This window comes from Monodon monoceros, unplaced genomic scaffold (genome assembly GCF_005190385.1).
Source record: "Monodon monoceros isolate NGI ecotype Baffin Bay Population unplaced genomic scaffold, NGI_Narwhal_1 Super_Scaffold_20, whole genome shotgun sequence".
Classification (NCBI taxonomy): domain Eukaryota; kingdom Metazoa; phylum Chordata; class Mammalia; order Artiodactyla; family Monodontidae; genus Monodon; species Monodon monoceros.
Window position 1 is genome coordinate 123293029 of NW_021703777.1, and position 17933 is coordinate 123310961.

The 17933-nt window shown below is 36.8% G+C and overlaps 1 protein-coding gene across 3 annotated transcripts in view; it reads left to right on the top strand.

The window, feature by feature from the left end:
* LARP1B (La ribonucleoprotein domain family member 1B) overlaps positions 1–17933 on the top strand; it is a 116956-nt gene that overhangs the window by 29509 nt on the left and 69514 nt on the right. For 2 of the 3 annotated variants that reach the window (XM_029235817.1, XM_029235818.1), the window contains exons 9-11: positions 3348–3522; positions 6942–7114; positions 9285–9650. In XM_029235817.1, coding sequence (XP_029091650.1) covers positions 3348–3522; positions 6942–7114; positions 9285–9650 — 714 coding nt within the window. Of the gene's footprint in view, positions 1–3347; positions 3523–4101; positions 5096–6941; positions 7115–9284; positions 9651–17933 lie in introns of those variants that run through there. The other variant, XM_029235819.1, reaches the window with a different exon arrangement.

The window sequence follows — 17933 nt, forward strand, 5'->3', positions numbered from 1 at the left end:
ATGCTTAAGTCTTAACTGTCTTGAAAAAACTATCAAAAGAAGCAAAATATATTTTAGCTAACACCCGTATCTGCTCTGGTTGAGTGTGTCTACACAGCTAAACTTACTGAATCTGTTTCCTCCTCTCCCATTTGTTTTTCACCTTACTGCACTCTTCTTCTTTTTTTACTTTGATACATATGTATATTGTAATATGATGGCTATTGCAGTGTTATCACTTAACATAGTTATAGTACAATATAATAGAAATAATAGAAAATAATAGGAAAAAACCCCTCAGACACCCAGAAATGTTGACTGTATACTGTAGCTCATTGTTTAGGAGTTCAAGGTAACCAAGATTTGGTTTTAGTAAAAATATGTCTAGATCTTTTCCTTAATTTGTGTATGCTGTGAGCCTTTTAAGTTTTGTTTTTTGTTTTTTTTTTGCGGTACACGGGCCTCTCACTGTTGTGGCCTCTCCCGTTGCGGAGCAGAGGCTCCGGACGCGCAGGCTCAGCGGCCATGGCTCACGGGCCCAGCCGCTCCGCGGCATGTGGGATCTTCCCGGACCGGGGCACGAACCCGTGTCCCCTGCATCAGCAGGCGGACTCTCAACCACTGCACCACCAGGAGTCTTTTAAGGCCTGAGTCACAACTTTCCCCCTTTCTGTTTTCTTTATTTTCTTCTTGAATTCTTTTTTTTGTTCTTTTCTTTTCAGTAGGGAATTAATTCCCTGTGATTCAAGATTCAAAGGGTATATAGTGAAAAATTTCCTTCTCATCTTTCACCAACAGTGAACTAGTTAAACCTTCCTTGGTATGGCAAGTAGTGTTACTTCTTTTTTGTGTATTCTTCCTGAGATAGTTCATGTTTTACTACATATACTGTTATACCCCTTCCTTTTATAAAAACAGCATATATTGGAAGATCATTCAATAGCTATATATAAAGAACTTTGAATTTTTTCCTGAAAATTTTTCTTTAAATTGAGACATAACTTATACATTGTATATTAGAAGTTATAAGATTAAGAATGACTTTCCCCTATGTACATACTTGTGTTACTGCTACATGGATTAAGATAGAACATTTTCAACATCCCAGGGAGCTCCCTTGTACTCCCTCCTAGTCTGAATCACTGTTCTCCTCAAAGTAGTTGCTTTTCAGAGAGGTCCTTCATCTTGTTTTTTAAACATTACATAATCAAAGTTGTTTGAAATCTTTTATATCTGACTTTTGCTTGTTATTTCTGTAAGGCTTATCCATGTTGTTGTTGTGTGTGGCAGTTGTTTATTTTTCATTTTGCAGTAGTATTCAATTGTATGAATATAACTCTTTTCAGGTTCCTTTTAATAGACATCTGGGTTCTTTACAGCTTGAATATGTGACTGTTGTGAACATTATTATTGTACATATTTTTGGATGGACATATGCACTTATTTTTCTGTGAAATTGATGGGTAACAGGTTATGTGCGTGTGTGTGTGTGTTTGTGTGTATACAAACATATATATATATATACGAGCTTACCTTTGTAAATACTGCTAAACGTTTTTCCAAGATATTGAACCAATTAAAACTACTGCTGTTCAGAGTTTGACTTGCTCCACATACCAGGGAACACTGTTGGTGGTCTTTTTCCAAAACATTTTGAAAAACTTAAGCCCATAGCAAAGTTTTAAGGTGATTTTTCTTTTTCTTTTTAAAATTCAGGTGTAAATAACATGATGTAAAATTCAGGGCTACTAGGTTTCGAGTTTTGAAAATTGTATAAGCCTGCTCCAAACAAGATATAGTTAATTACTCTAAAAACTTCCTTAGTGGCCCTTTGCAGTCAGTCCCCCATCCCCTCACCCTTTGCCCCGCCAAACCAAAGCATTTTTCTGATTCTGTTACCAGAGATTTATTTTGTCTTTTCTTTACATTTGTGTAAATAGAATTCTTCTGTCTCCTGGCTCTTTCATTTGTAGTTTTTGAAATTCATCCATGTTGTTGCAAGATCTGGATGCTGGGTATACTGCTTTGCTACTGGGGTGTCATTGTTTCTAGAACATTCAGTGGACAAAACTAGGAAAATACATTAAAAAAATACACATATCAGCAACTCAGACCCTTTACTGTAAGATTCTTCCTTATTTCCTTCATTCTATATTTCAGACTCTCTTCTCTTTCAGTGAGTATCCTGATTCCCATCAAAAGAGTTTGTTTTTAAATAATTTTAATACTAATTTTAAAGTAATGTCCAGTTACAGAAAATATACTTACTTGAGAAGTAAGTATGATACTAATATTAAGGGCATACAAATGTAAGATACTTAAAGTAATACATATAATGTGTTCTCCAACTAAAATATAGCGAGTTTTAATCTTTATAAGTTAACAGTTTGTATGTTGAATTTTTATATTTGTATTTTTTCTAGTTTCTCAAGGTGTGAGTATCCTTGAATTTCAGGGAAGATTCAGATCAGTAAGGCTGTAATTTTTATTTGGAAGAAATTTTGTTCTAGTTTTATTTTATCCTTAAATTACAGCAAGGTGACGCGGGCCTCTCACTGTTGTGGCCTCTCCCGCTGCGGAGCACAGGCTCCGGACGCACAGGCTCAGCGGCCATGGCTCACGGGCCCAGCCGCTCCGCGGCATGTGGGATCCTCCCAGACCGGGGTACAAGCCCGTGTTCCCTGCATCGGCAGGTGGACTCTCAACCACTGCGCCACCAGGGAAGCCCCAGCAAGCTATTTTTGAGAGCCACCATATCCTAGTGACTGAGGGTTCTCGTGTTGGGCAGATAATAAATGGTTTGAGTCCTGGTATTGCCTCATACTATTGCCTTATACTAAGTCCATAACCTTTATCAAGTTACTTTATTTCTTTGAGCCTCAATTTCCTCATCTGTGAAACCTACTTTACACTTACAAGGTATTATGAGGAATCTCTGCATGTGTGTGTTTATTATTCAGTAATGGTGGTATTTATTACAATAATTAAATATAATGCCTAAATTTTATTTGGTGATATTAAGGGAAAACTAAAGGAGATAGGAGCGGAAAAAATTGTCAATAAAAAATTATAGTAGTATGCTTCAAGTTGATGCAGTACTCCTTAATTGAAAATTTGTTTTTCACAATTAGAATAATTTGCTACATGTTAAATCAGGATATTTGTTACTTTACAGGGGCAAATTATTTTAAAATCTGTTCTGTTCATGGATATTCTGAGAATATTCTGAGATATTCTGAGAATACATTAACTGTAATACCCTATGCTGATTTCAGACTTAAAAAATGTTTAGGTTATTAGAAGTATAGGAGGTACAATTAAATTTTTTGAATGAATGTTCTTTAATAACTCAAAATTCCTATTTATAGGCACTGAAAGATAGCACAGAAGTGGAAATTGTGGACGAGAAAATGAGAAAAAAGATAGAACCAGAAAAATGGCCAATTCCGGGCCCTCCTCCACGTAGTGTGCCACAAACAGACTTCTCTCAACTGATTGATTGCCCAGAGTTTGTACCAGGCCAAACCTTTGGTTCACATACAGGTAACAGCTTTTCTTCTAGAGCAAACAGCATAACAGTGGGCTATTTAGTCCAATTTACCTTTCCTTTTTAAAGTTTATATAGATTCAATAGAAAATTAAAGATAACCCAGTGACTTATGATGCTTTAAATTCTATTCATATTGCCTCCCGCAGAAAGTTATAAATTAAATAGGGATTTAAGAATTATGGGAGGAGCTCTGCTGTATTTATTCTTATTTGTCTACTTTGTCACATGTGGAGTTTCTACCTATCTTCTTAATTTTACTAAATGATTATAGATGTATTCCGCCAGTTTTCCCCTTGTAAGATTGGAATAGTCTAAAAGTCTTATACTCAAGAGTGGGGGTAGCCTTCCTTTAATTTTTTTCTTATGTGCTTCAACTTTGTCTTGAAATGACAAGATGACCTATATTCTAAATCAGAATTGGGGATCTCTTATGAAGTTATTGTAATTATATATTAAGGAATTAGTGGTATTTAGAATTTCCAAAACTTGCTTTAATGTTAAGAATTTTTTCCTGGATCATTTTTAAGACATTCCCTCTTGGGAAAAAATATGTGTGCTTAAACTTTTTTCAGTCAGGGTGATGATCTACTGATGCTCTTGGATGTCATTTGATCGGAATATGCAGAGGAATAGGTGACTCACTGAAATATCATTATAAACATTGGAACAAATCGTCTGCAGAAATGAAAGCGACCAGACTTCTGTGCAAGAATGTCTACTCCCAACTCCTGTGGAGGAGGTTGGGCCAACACTACAGTGGAGATAAACACCTTTGTGATGATGATGAAAGACAGACCAGAGGACTGCTGTTGTTTTTATAGGAGCTGCCCATTTGTTTGTAATTAGCCTGGGCTGCATGTGCTACTTTTGTTCACGGTGGGAAAGTTAATTGTCATTCTGGAAATATTGCAAGATTCTGTCTTTTCCTTCCAGACTTATGTACTTGTGTCCAGATCAATAAAGCAGAAATAGAGAGGCTTGAGTGGAATTTCTCAGATTGTTAGGTCCTTTGCTATTTGATTTGCTCTTCACAGTATAGTGTACATTGTATAATTCACATGTTGTCATAGTGTTTCGCATGGACTATAAGATTTATTAATGTGGACACTAAGGGATAAGAAACTTAAGAAACGAATGAGAGTATTTTTGTTTTTTACTCTTCAGAATGTATTTTTGATATAACAGTGTAGAGACCTCCCATCAATAAAGCACTGATGGACAGTCTCACAGATATTTTTATTTAGTGTTTCTTTGATTGTCAGCCCTCTGTGCCTCTACACCTAGCAAGCAACTTGGGCAGGTGTTTTAAAAGTTGAAGAACTTCAAGTGACATTTTTTAAGTTTTTTTTAAAAAAGAATACAATGTCTGATGGTAAGTTAGATTAAGTTATTGTGTAAACTTGGGGTCCAAGATGATATTTTTAACCGTCTTATGAAGAGGCATTCGGTCAATTGTTAAATAGAAAATACTTTTTCCACAGGATAGCTAAGATAGGTCAGTCAAGTTGGTGATGCCTGTCCATTAACCATTTATGCATTATTAATAAAATTACAAGAATAAAATCACAATGTTTGTACATTTTTGTGTTTTTTTAAAAAATACTCATTTACATGCACATACATATTGCCTGAACGAACTTTTTGGCCAACCCAATATAAGCACATGTATTGTGAATATTGTGAAACATACAACTTCATGGTAGAAACATTATTCAAGCTTAAAGAGCAATTAGAGATGATTATATCATAAACTTAAGTAGGTATTTAAAAATACAATTTCTGTGTTAAAAATAGTAGATACTAATTTCTCTACCTTGTGCCAGATACTGTTCTAATCGTGTATACATGAACTATACATACTAATTTAGTTAATTCTCCCAGTTACTAGTGGTGGTTCCTGGTCTACTTTTAAAGCTTTATTTACTGCATGAACAGAGATGATTCATAGTATTAGGAATAGGGTTCTCTAGAGTTAATGTTTTTTTCATTCCTATAACTTCAGTATTAATACTGACAGCCCAAACCTTTTCACTCGTACTAATTTTTTGGATCAATTGATGACATGTACCATTAAGTTGTAGAGCAGCAGTGTCCAATAGAAATATTACGTTTGCCACACATGTAATCCTAATAATTTTTAATAGCATTAAAAGCTGTAAAACAAATGAAATTACTTTTAATATACCCAAATATTATGACATTAATATAAAAATTATGGACCAATGTTATTTTTGTACCAAGTGTTTGAAATCTGCTGTGTATTTTACACTTAATCCTGAACACATTTCAGCACTAGCCACATTTCAAGTGCTTTGTAGCTCCACAAGGCTAGTGGCTATTTTATTGAGCAGTGCGGTTTTAGAGCGTTTTCTGTTATGAATCATTATACTTCTTTTTAAAGCAATATAGTAATCTAGTTGTTGAAGCCTGGATCTGTGTGTCCATGGAGAAGATAATAAATCCATCTGATTCTCGTATGTAGTAGATGAAAGTAAAATCTTGGAATACTCTCTCAGACTCACTCCTGGAATGTGCCTTTGCATTTTCATTTAGTAAGTTAGGATTGTTGGTGTTCATTTATTTCAACTTTCTCTCTGTAGTATTCAACTTGGCAATATTTTCAGGGAATTGGCTTTGAGAAGTAAATAATGTTTAGAAGTTTACAGTATAAATTTGTTTTTAAAACACTTTTTGTCCAAAGCAAGTTCATATTGCATTATAACTTAAATAATTCTTCGACTTCTGAAAAACAATTTATAAAGGAATTGATTTGTATTTTATAGAACATATAATTACTTTGATTAAAAGTGTGGAGAAAGGCATTTTTAATTCCAGCAGAGTTGTAAAATGTTTTGTTATTACCAGGACATTGCACTTTAATGACATGACATTCTAGTCTTCATAGTATTCACTGCGAGCCAAGGGCCAAACTGCATTTATTTAGGTAAACCTTGTTAGGCAAAGGAGATGAGAAATGTATGAGTATTGGCCGCCTTAGTATAGATCCTAGCAGAACAATGAAGGATTGATTTTGCCTTGAATAAAATACGAATTTTATTTGCTTAGTAGCATTTAAGATTCCCTAATTTCATTACAATTAATGAATCTAAGGTTTCACAGAGAATTGACTCCCAAATAGATGTATTGTCATAATTAGTAAGTGACTTGCATTGATATTCTTTAGAAGTTTGAATGAATGTGTCTGCATAAGGGTTGATAACATTCTTGTTATTATTCATTGGCTTCACTCGAATACATCTTACAAACCCCTTTGGGTTTGAAAATCATTGAAAGATTATAATTGAGATTGATTTATCATGTTTTTGTGAAGAAAGAAAATGCCCAAGTAAAGAAAAAATGTTTGTTATAAGAAAACCGTTATTTTAACTATAGAACTAACTTAAAATTTTAGAGTCTGCCCCAAATTCTCCAAGAATTGGAAGTCCACTGAGCCCAAAGAAAAACACTGAAACAAGTAATCTTCAAGCAATGTCTAGAGGTTTGTCTGCCAGTTTGCCCGACTTGGACTCAGAACCTTGGATAGAAGTAAAAAAGAGACATTGTCCATCCCCAGTGAAATTGAAGGTAAGTTGTTATGACCCAAGTGAAGTGTGATATATCTTATTTAGAAATTAAAAAAAAAATTTTATTTTATTTTTGGCTGTGTTGGGTCTTCGTTGCTGTGTGTGGGCTTTCTCTAGTTGCGTTGAGTGGGGGCTGCTCTTTGTTGCGGTGCACGGGCTTCTCAATGTGGTGACGTCTCTTGTTGCGGAGCTCAGGCTAGGGCTAGGCGTGTGGGCTAGCGCGTGGGCTAGGCGCGTGGGCTCAGTAGTTGTGGCTTGCAGGCTCTAGAGCACAGGCTCAGTCGTTGTGGTGCATGGGCTTAGTTGCTCTGCGGCATGTGGGATCTTCCCAGACCAGGGCTCAAACCCGTGTCCCCTGCATTGGCAGGCGGATTCTTAAGCACTGCGCCAGCAGGGAAGTCCGAAGTGTGATGAATTCTGAGTGGAGTGTAAGGCCACTGTTTTTGAGGTACATATATAAATTTGGAAAAGTTTTAAGAAAAATGGTAAAAATTGGAACCATTGCCCTTCAGTAAAGCTTATGGGTTACTAAGTAGTTGAAAATAAATAATATTGTATCATTTTTTAAAATTTATCTTATTTCTGAATATGATTTAAGAATATTTCGCTTTAACCTTTTTTACTTGAAATTAGTTTATATTTGAATAATATTTCAGTTTTGTTTTTTTATTTTTTTGTGGTTTTTTTTGGTACGCAGACCTCTCACTGTTGTGGCCTCTCCCGCTGCGGAGCACAGGCTCCGGACGCGCAGGCTCAGCGGCCATGGCTCACGGGCCCAGCCGCTCCGCGGCATGTGGGATCTTCCTGGACCGGGGCACGAACCCGTGTCCCCTGCATCGGCAGGCGGATTCTCAACCACTGCGCCACCAGGGAAGCCCCCTATTTTGATTGCTGTCACATAGTCCTTTCCTGCTCTTTGTACCTACCATCTTAAAACTTTTTAGGACCCCAGTGGGATCAATGGTGTCTGCCTTCTCTGTAGCCTTCCTTTTTTTTTTTTTTAAATATTTATTTATTTAGGCTGTGCCGGGTCTTAATTGCGGCACATGGGATCTTCGCTGCAGCATGTGGGATCTTTTTAATTGCAGCATGCGCACTTTTTAGTTGCGGCATGTGAACTCTTAGTTGTGGCATGCGTGTGGGATCTAGTTCCCCGACCAGGAATCAAACCTGGGCCCTCTGCGTTGAGAGTGCAGAGTCTTACCCACTGAACCACCAGGGAAGTCCCAGCCTTCCTTGATATGGGTTTTAGATTTCTATTTCCTCTAGTCATGTTTAGTATTAATATAATTCCATTTGCTTTCCGCTTTCCAGAAAATTATAAAAATTTCTGATCTTCTGATAGTTATACTTGTTTTCTCATTGGCAAATTATGGTATTAATATAATTGTGAGGTAAAAAGCTTTGAGACTAGGGAAGATCGTTGAATCTGGAAGTCAGAAGACCCTGGTTGTTCTGGGAATTCCCAGTGGTTAGGGCTCTGTGCTTCCACTGCAAGGGGTGTGGGTTCAATCCCTGGTTGGGGAAGTAGGATCCCGCATGACATGCAGCACGGCCAAAAAGAAAAAAAAAGTCCTTGGTTGTTCTAGTCCGGACTAATTCTGCAATTGTGGACAAACAGCGTCACATCTCTAGGCCTTTTTTTCCCCTCATCTGTAAAACAAGTTGGTACTAAGGACCATTCTAACTCTAAAGGAGTCTTTAATATAATCCTTCTTTTTTCAGCTTTGTGGGTTTTTTTAATCTTAAACTGATTGTTTAGCAGTTACTTTATATTTATTGGCCTGGAATAATACTGGTGTGATTTTCTTTTACAGTTTGACTGCTAATCTAGTTATTGAGCATACAGTTCTTTTTTTTTTTTTTTTTTTTTTTTTGCGGTACGCGGGTGTCTCACTGTTGTGGCCTCTCCCATTGTGGAGCACAGGCTCCGGATGCGCAGGCTCAGCGACCATGGCTCACGGGCCCAGCCGCTCCACGGCATGTGGGATCTTCCCAAACCGGGACACGAACCCGTGTCCCCTTCATCGGCAGGCAGACTCTCAACCACTGTGCCACCAGGGAAGCCCGAGCATACAGTTTTGATATTACTTACATTAACATTGTTATGTGACATTTATTGTAAAAGTGATAACAATGTTTTTATATAAAATACCAATTTCTTCCTTCAGGAATCACCATCTCTACCTGAAGAGGCATCAAATCAACCATATCTTCCAGATGAACAAGAACAAGAAGAACTTGATTTTTTATTTGATGAAGAGATGGAACAAATAGAAGGGCAAAAAAACACATTTACTGATTGGTCTGATAATGATTCAGATTATGAAATTGATGACCAGGATTTAAATAAGATTTTGATTGTAACTCAGACACCACCTTACATGAGAAAACATCCTGGAGGAGATCGAACAGGCAAGCACATATCTCGGGCAAAAATTACATCTGAACTTGCTAAAGTTATCAATGATGGCTTATATTATTATGAGCAGGATTTGTGGATGGAAGAAGATGAAAACAAACACACAGCCGTAAAGGTAATTGTTTCTTATCAACATCTTTCTGTTGATACTATGTTTTGATGGCACGTTGCTGCTTATGTTTTCCTAAACTTGAGGGTTTATTTTATGAAATTTTGAATATAAATAAATTATATTTAATTTGAAAAATTCCTGGAAATATATCTGATATTCACAACCTGAAAACTTATTTTATTAAAATGACAGTGAGATAAGTACTTTAATTACAAAAATAAATATTAACAGTCACTGATTAAAAACCCTTTTTTCAGGTGAAAATAATAAGAAGGCCTTTTCTCATAAGAAGGAATAAAATCTAAAGTTATGGGCAGGCTTAGTTTATATGCTTTTTCCTTTCCTGGCTAATCACCTAGCTATGTGAGCAGGGCTTCACAAAGGAGTTACTTTTGTTGCCCCTCGTGTTCTTCTCACCTTAGTCTGCAGTGCATGTTCTGTGGTTGTAGAACTGGTTGTTTCCAAGTATAGAAGATTAAACTGGCTGATTCTCTCTCCTTGTCCAATCATAACGTTGTTGCTGGGAGTGGTGTTTGAAACCTTGTTCCAATTTTTTATCTTCTTGCGTTTCACCCCACCTCCTGGTACCTATCCCAGTTATTAAGGTACAGTAAGAGAGTGCCAGAGTAGTCTACTGGCTATCTGCATTCCTTTTATATGACTTTTAATGGTATAGATAGGAATTTAAAAGGATCTTTTTCTGCCATTAAATTGATCAGAACCCCCCCCCAAATTAAATATTTGTTTTAGGGATAGAATAATGAGGGAAGAGTTATATAAGTATAATATGCCAAATAGGAAAGAGATCTTGGTCAGAAATACAGTTCTAGAAAGGAAAGCCAGCCAACTTGTGGTTGGAAAGAAGGGGCTGGCTGTCTGTGGAGCTCCATAGCATCAATAAGTGTGCTTTCCTTCTTGAGTCTTCATTTCTTTTCTTCCTGGAATTTCTCCATCACTGCTTTTACCCTCTTCTCTAGCCCCTGCCTTTCTGGAGATCCTGCCTCAGGATATGGTAGCTTGTCAGTGACTTAGAGCCTGAACAGTTCTCTCTGTCCTACTGCTATGGGAAAGGAAGTGTGTTTTTATAAAGTTTCTTGGTTGAAAGTCTTTCCTTGTGTAAGGGTTGTTACTTTGTGATACTTAAGTTCTATAAGTAACATCTAACTTAAATCCTTTTGGGAACAAAAAGAGATAGAAAATAAACTAATAATAGGTTAAAATTGCACTACCTCCATTCCCTATTCCTCTGCCCTGCTTTGTTCTTCACCATCTACCATTCTGTATATTGCACTTACTTCTTTTCTGTTTCCATCTCATGAATGTAAGATCTACGAGGATAGGGATTTTTGTCTTATTTTGTACACTGCTGCATCTCCAGCTACAACAGTTCCTGGCACAAAGTAGTGCTCAATTCATATTTGTTAAAATGGATAAATGAATTACAGATTAAACATTATGAACTAACCGGGGGAACCTAACCTCTGTGTATAGTATTGGTTCTGTGGGAAAATATTTTCAGAGTGCCAAATAACGAACTTTGAAGTCACCTTGAGAAACATATCCTGTTGATAGATGATTATTTGCTTTAACGTGTAGACAACAATAATTAAATTTAATTAATTCATCTATTGCCTTAGCCATTAAATATTAGTCCGGGGAAAGTAATCTTGGCTATATGGCTCTTAAGCATTATGGGTCTGTTCGTAATTATGTCTTATCTGATCCCTGTGTACACTCCTGTTACTTATTTCCTTTGTTTCTAATTCTGTGCTCAACATATAATTTCTCATTAGAATTGTACTTTTTCTGAGAGTCTGTTTAGAGGGAGAGGAATCAATTATTTAATATATATTAAACTCCTACTGTGTGTGTGACACTGTGTTAGGTCCTGGGCGTGGAAGGGGAAGATAACAGTAGGATCTCTACATGCCTGGTTCTTACAAATAATTGGGGTGATAGACATTAAAATAAGCTGCAATAAGTACTTGATCACAAATTATGATAAGTGTGAAAAGAACAAGATGCTATTGGATTAGGCTATAAGAGAATGCCTGTGAGAAAGTCACAGTTATAGTGAGATAGGAACTATGAGTAAGAATGAACCATACAAATAACAGATAAACCATATTTTAGGAAAAGGGACTAGCAGGTGTAAGGATCTGAGATGGGAAAGAATTTGGTATATTTGAGGAACTGAAAAAAGGTCTGTTGATAGTATTTATGTAAGAGAACAGTTATAGATATATAGACATGCATCTGATCTTAGAAGGTAACATGTGGGCCATGTTAAATAGTTTGGAATTTACCTAAAGTTCAGATGCAGCACCTTGAAGAATTTTATACAGGCCAACAGGATGTGATCTAATTTTTATTTTTAAAATATCACTAGTTACTATGGCAGAGAACAGATTAGATGGGGACAAGAGTGGCAGAAGAAATCCAGTTGGGAGGCTATTAAAGTAGTCCAGGAGATGTATGTTGGTAATTTAAGATAAATTGGTAGCAGAGGAAATGTAGAATTTAGAAGACCCAGGTCTGAGCCCTGAGGAGTGATCATTTAGGAGTTGTATAGGAAACTGGTGTGGAAGCCAAACACTGTCTTCAAGAGGAAAGAATAGTCAGATGTGTCAGAAGCCGGACAGATTGAGTTTAGGTATAAATGAAAAGAATGCCAAATTGGTAGGGTTGTTTGTTGATCATTTCTGACTTTGTAAAGGAAGTTTTGCTGAATCCAGAAGCTGTGTTGAACTGTACCAAAGAGTAGGTGTAGGCCTTCTGTTTCTGACATGTCCTTATTACTGAAGACAACTAAAATGGCCTTTTAATAAATGAGAAAATACTTAAAATCCTTGAAGATCTACAAGGTAAGTTATTATCAGAATAAAACCATAGAGAAGTAGAGTGTTGAAACCAGTTTTGCCTGGGAGATCATTTTGGAATTTGGGTAGTTTGAGAAGTTCAGCTTTGCAAAAGCCACCCAAAATATAGGGGTAAAAGACAAACCCATGGCCCAGTCAGTCAGGGATTCCAACAGGAGTCCTTTTCCCATTGAATTGGTACCTAAGGAAAATACCCTAGGGAAAGAGAACTTAACTGCTTTCTCATCTTCGCCTCTATGGGACCACAAAGCGTATTTCCTTAGTTGTGCTAAGCAGAATAAGGAGAAAAAAATTGGCTTAGAAGTTATAATCATGCAACCCAAATTCACACTATATGGGTGACTAGAGTAACTACTAGTCATAAATTTAAAGTGATTGTGGCCTGTTTATTTCCCAGAAATTAGCAGAAGCAAATCTGACTTTTTTGTGAAGACATTCACCTTTATCCTAGGCCTCAAAGAATTTACTCAAATTATTTTGTAATGAAAGTGAACAGCTTGGGCTTCCCTGGTTAAGAAACTGCCTGCCAGTGCAGGGGACACGGGTTTGAGCCCTGGTCCGGGAAGATCCCACATGCCACGGAGCAACTAAGCCCGTGAACCACAACTACTGAGCCTGCGCTCTAGAGCCTGCGAGCCACAGCATCTGAGCCCACGTGCCACAACTACTGAAGCCTGTGTGCCTAGAGCCTGTGCTCCACAACAAGAGAAGCCATCACAATAAGAAGCCCACACACTGCAACGAAGAGTAGCCCCTGCTCGCTGCAGCTAGAGAAAGCCCAAGCACAGCAACAAAGACCCAATGCAGCCAAAAGTAAATAAATAAATTAATTAATTTTAAAAAAAAAAGAAAAGAAAGTGAGCAGCTCACAAAGTTAATAAGTAAACAAGGAAATAAGGTACTGCGTGTGAGAATGAGCAAAAGTAACAGACAGTAAGACCATACCCTGAAAAATTTTAGATAGTAGGATTATTAAACATAGTATAGAGTAACTTTGCTTACTGTGTTTAAAGAAAAATATCTGCAGGGAAAAATAAATTCTAAAGAATAACCTTTCTAGAACTTCTGGAATAAAAACAGTTAAGGCTGAAATTAAGAACTCAGTTAATTGAAGGGATTAACAGCAGATTAGATACAATTAAAGAATCAGTGAATTGGAAGACAGTTTACAAGAAGCTATTCAGAAATCAGCATAGAGAGATAAAGAGATAGAATATATGAAAGAAGATATAGAATGGTATTGTAGACAATCTTTGATATTATTTGGTGTATTTCAAATCAAGTTGTATAATTTAACATCTAGTGGATTTTATTATAAATCTTTTTATTTTTGAGAAAAGTAAAAAGCAAGTGGAATATAGAGTGATAAACATGGTCTAAGATAGATACTTATTCAGAGTTCCAGAAGGAAAAGAGAGAAAATGGGACAGAGTCAGTATTTTAATAGGTAATACCTAGGACTTTTTCTGAACTGCAGAGAGGTACCAGAGTAGAGCAGCCAGGGAAGAAAGGCGGTTACTTTCAAAGAAAGAAGAGAGACTGGACAGCTGATAGCTGACATCTCACCAGTAACATTTGAATGCAACAGACAATGGAACAATGGTGTTAATATAACACGGGAAAATAACTACCAACCTATAATTGTGTGCCTTGCAAAAGTATCTTTCAAGTAAGAGAGTGACATATAATGAGAGGAATTGCAGTTCATCAAAGGAATTTCCAAAATTGGAATAAAAGTGATTCCAGGTGCCAGAAATACAGAAAGGAGTATAGAGCAAAGCAAGTGATAAATATGTGAATAAATCTGAATAAATATTAACTGTATAAAACAATAACTGTGTCTCACAGATCTAATATAACATTAACACAAACTGGGAGAGAGCAATGAATGAATCGTATTTAAAGGTACTTTTGTGTTTGGAAAGAACATAATTGATTAGTTTTAAAAGTTTTCATTTTGCCGTTTGAACGACACCCATTTAAAAATAAGATTAGGGGCTTCCCTGGTGGCGCAGTGGTTGAGAGTCCGCCTGCCGATGCAGGGGACATGGGTGCGTGCCCCGGTCCAGGAAGATCCCACATGCCGCGGAGGGGCTGGGCCCATGAGCCATTGCCGCTGAGCCCGTGCTCCGCAATGGGAGAGGCCACAACGGTGAGAGGCCCGCGTATGCAAAAATAAAAAATAAAAAATAAAAAAAAATAAAAAATAAAAATAAGATTAGAAGGAATAATCTTGAAACTAGGAGAAAGGGAAAATGTGGAATAAGACAAGAATAAAGGGGAAGGAATCTTCCAGCGCAAAAATGAGGTAGTAAATTGAAACCCAAATATTTAAGTAGCTAAAATGAATATTGTCAGAATGTATGCAAATACAACCAGTTATGTTATTTACATGTGACACATCAAAAAGATAAGAAAGCCAAAAGATTGAAATTAAAAGACTGAAAAAATACATAACATAAAGTAGTAATAATCCAAAATCAATCTACAGATTCAGTGTAGTCCCTATCAGTATCCTAACTGGCTTCTTTGCAGAAATTGACAAGCTGATCTGAAATTCATATGTAAATTCAAGGGACCCAGAATAGCCAAAACAATCTTGAAAGAGAACAAAGTTGAAGGATTCATACACAGTCCTTACATTAAGGCAATGTTGATACTAGTGTAAGGATAGACATACAGATCAATGGAAGAGAATTGAGAGTTGGGAAATACACCTATGTGTCTGTGGTCAACCAGCTTCCAGCAAAGGTGCCTAAAAAGCCATTCAATAGGGAAAGAATAGTCTTTTCAACAAATGGTCTTGGGACAAGTAGATATCCACATACAGAAGAATAAATTAGACACCACCCTAACTCACCGTGCACAAAAATTAATTCAAAATAAATTAAACACATGAATATAAGAGCAAAAACTGCAAAACTCTTGGAGGAAAACATAGAAGAAAATCTTTGACTTTGTATTTGACAGTGGTTTCTTATATGACACCAATAGCGCAAGCAACAGGAGGAAAAAATAATTTTGATATTATCAAAAAATTAAAAATTTTGTACTTCAAAGGACACCAGAAGATGGACCTCCCCCCCAAAAAACCATTTACATTAGCACCCCCCAAAATGAAATAACTGAGGTATAAATCTAAGAAAATATGTACAAGGTCTATGTGAGGAATACCATAACTTTGATGAAAGAAATCAAAGAATTAAATAAATGAGAGAGATTCTGTATTCATACACAGGAAGAGAGACCCAATATTGTCAGTTTTCCTAAATTGATCCAATGCAATCCCAATCAAGATTCTAGAAATTTATTTTGTGGATGTTGACCAACTGATTATAAAATTTTATGGAGAGGCAAAAGACCCAGAATAGGGGCTTCCCTGGTGGCACAGTGGTTGGGAAGCTGCCTGCCGATGCAGGGGGCGCGGGTTTGTGCCCTGGTCCGGGAGGATCCCACGTGCCGCGGAGCGGCTGGGCCTGTGAGCCATGGCCGCTGGGCCTGCGCGTCTGGAGCCTGTGCTCCGCAACGGGAGAGGCCGCAGCGGTGAGAGGCCCACGCACCAAAAAAAAAAAAAAAGACCCAGAATAGCCCATACAATATTGAAGGAGAAGATAAGTCAGAGGACTGTCCAACATCAAGAGTTACTATAATGCTATGATGATCAAGACAGTGTGATATTGGTGAAATAACAGACAAATAGATCAATGGAACAGAATAGAGAACCCAGAAATGACCTCTAAAAATAAACTGATCTTTGGCAGAGGAGCAAAGGCAATAAAATGGAGAACATATAGTCTTTTCAACAAATTGTGATGGAACAACTGGACATCCACATGAAAAAAAAAAAAATGAATCTAGGCACAGACCTTACTCCCTTCACAAAAATTAACTCAAAATGGATCACAGGCTGAAATGTGAAACACAAAACTATAAAACTCCTAGAAAGTAATATAAAATAAAATCTAGATGATCTTGGGTTGAGCAATGACTTTTAATAAGTTGGATTTCATTAAAATGAAAAACTTTTGCTATGTGAATGGCACTGTCAAGAATGAGAAGCCAAGCTATGGAATGGTAGAAAATATTAGTAAAACACACATCTGATAAAGGACTATAATCCAAGATATACAAAGAACTCTTAAAATCAACAATATGAAAACAACCTGAATAAAAAATGGACCAAAGATCTGAACAGACATCTCACCAAAGAAGATATACAAATGGCAAATAAGAATACGAAAAGATATTCCACGTCCATATATCATCAGGGAGTTGCAAAGTAAGACAACAGTGAGATTCTACTACGCACCTATTAGAACGGCCAACATCTAGAACACTGACAACACTAATAAATGCTTCTGAGAATGTGGAGTAACCCTCATTCATTGGAGGTAGGAATGCAAAATGGTACAGCTACCTTGGAAGACAGTTTGGAAGTTTCTTACAAAACTAAACATACTCTTACCATACAATCTAGATTGTGTGGACAATCTTTTGTCCACACAAAAACCTGCACGTGGATGTTTAAAGCAGCTTTATTCATAATTGCCAAAACTTGGAAGCAACCAGGACATCCTCCAGTAGGCAGATGGATAAATAAACTGTGGTATATCCAGACAATGAAATATTATTTAGTGGTAAAAAGAAACGAGCTATCAGACCATGAAAAGACATGCAGGAACCTTAAATGCATGTTACTAAGTGAAAAGGTCCAATATGAAAAGGCTACATACTGGGTGATTCCAACTAGTCAGTGTTCTGGAAAAGGAAAATGATGGAGATAATAAAACTAGTGATTTCTAGGGGTTGGGGGGAGGGAGGGATGAATAGGCAGAACAGACGATTTTTAGGGCAGTGAGATTTTTTTGGTATGATAATATTATAGTGATGGATATGTCATTATCCATCATTATATCCATCCATATATCAAAACCCATGGGAAGTATAACACTGAGTGAAACCTATGTAAATTATGGACTTTTGGTGATGTGTCATTGTAGGTTCACTGATTGTAACAAATGTAACGCTTGGTGCAGGTTGTTGATAGTGGGCAGGCTGTGTGTGTGGGAGGTTATAGGGTATATGAGAACTCTAGTTTCATATAATTTTGCTGTGGAGGTAAAACTGTTCTAAAACATAGTGTACTGAAAAAAACAGGTTAGGAGAAAATATTTGCAAATCATATTTAATAAAGGAGTTGCATTTTTAATATGTAAAAAAACTCTTACAGCTCAATAATAAAAAGGACAAGTAACCCAGTTATAAAATGAGCAAAGAAAATGAATAGATATTTCTCCAAAGAAGATATACAAATGGCCAATAAGCCCATGGAAGCTTGGTTGACATCATTAGCCATCAGGGAAGTGAAGTGAAAAATCATGATCACAATGAGATGCCACCCATACCT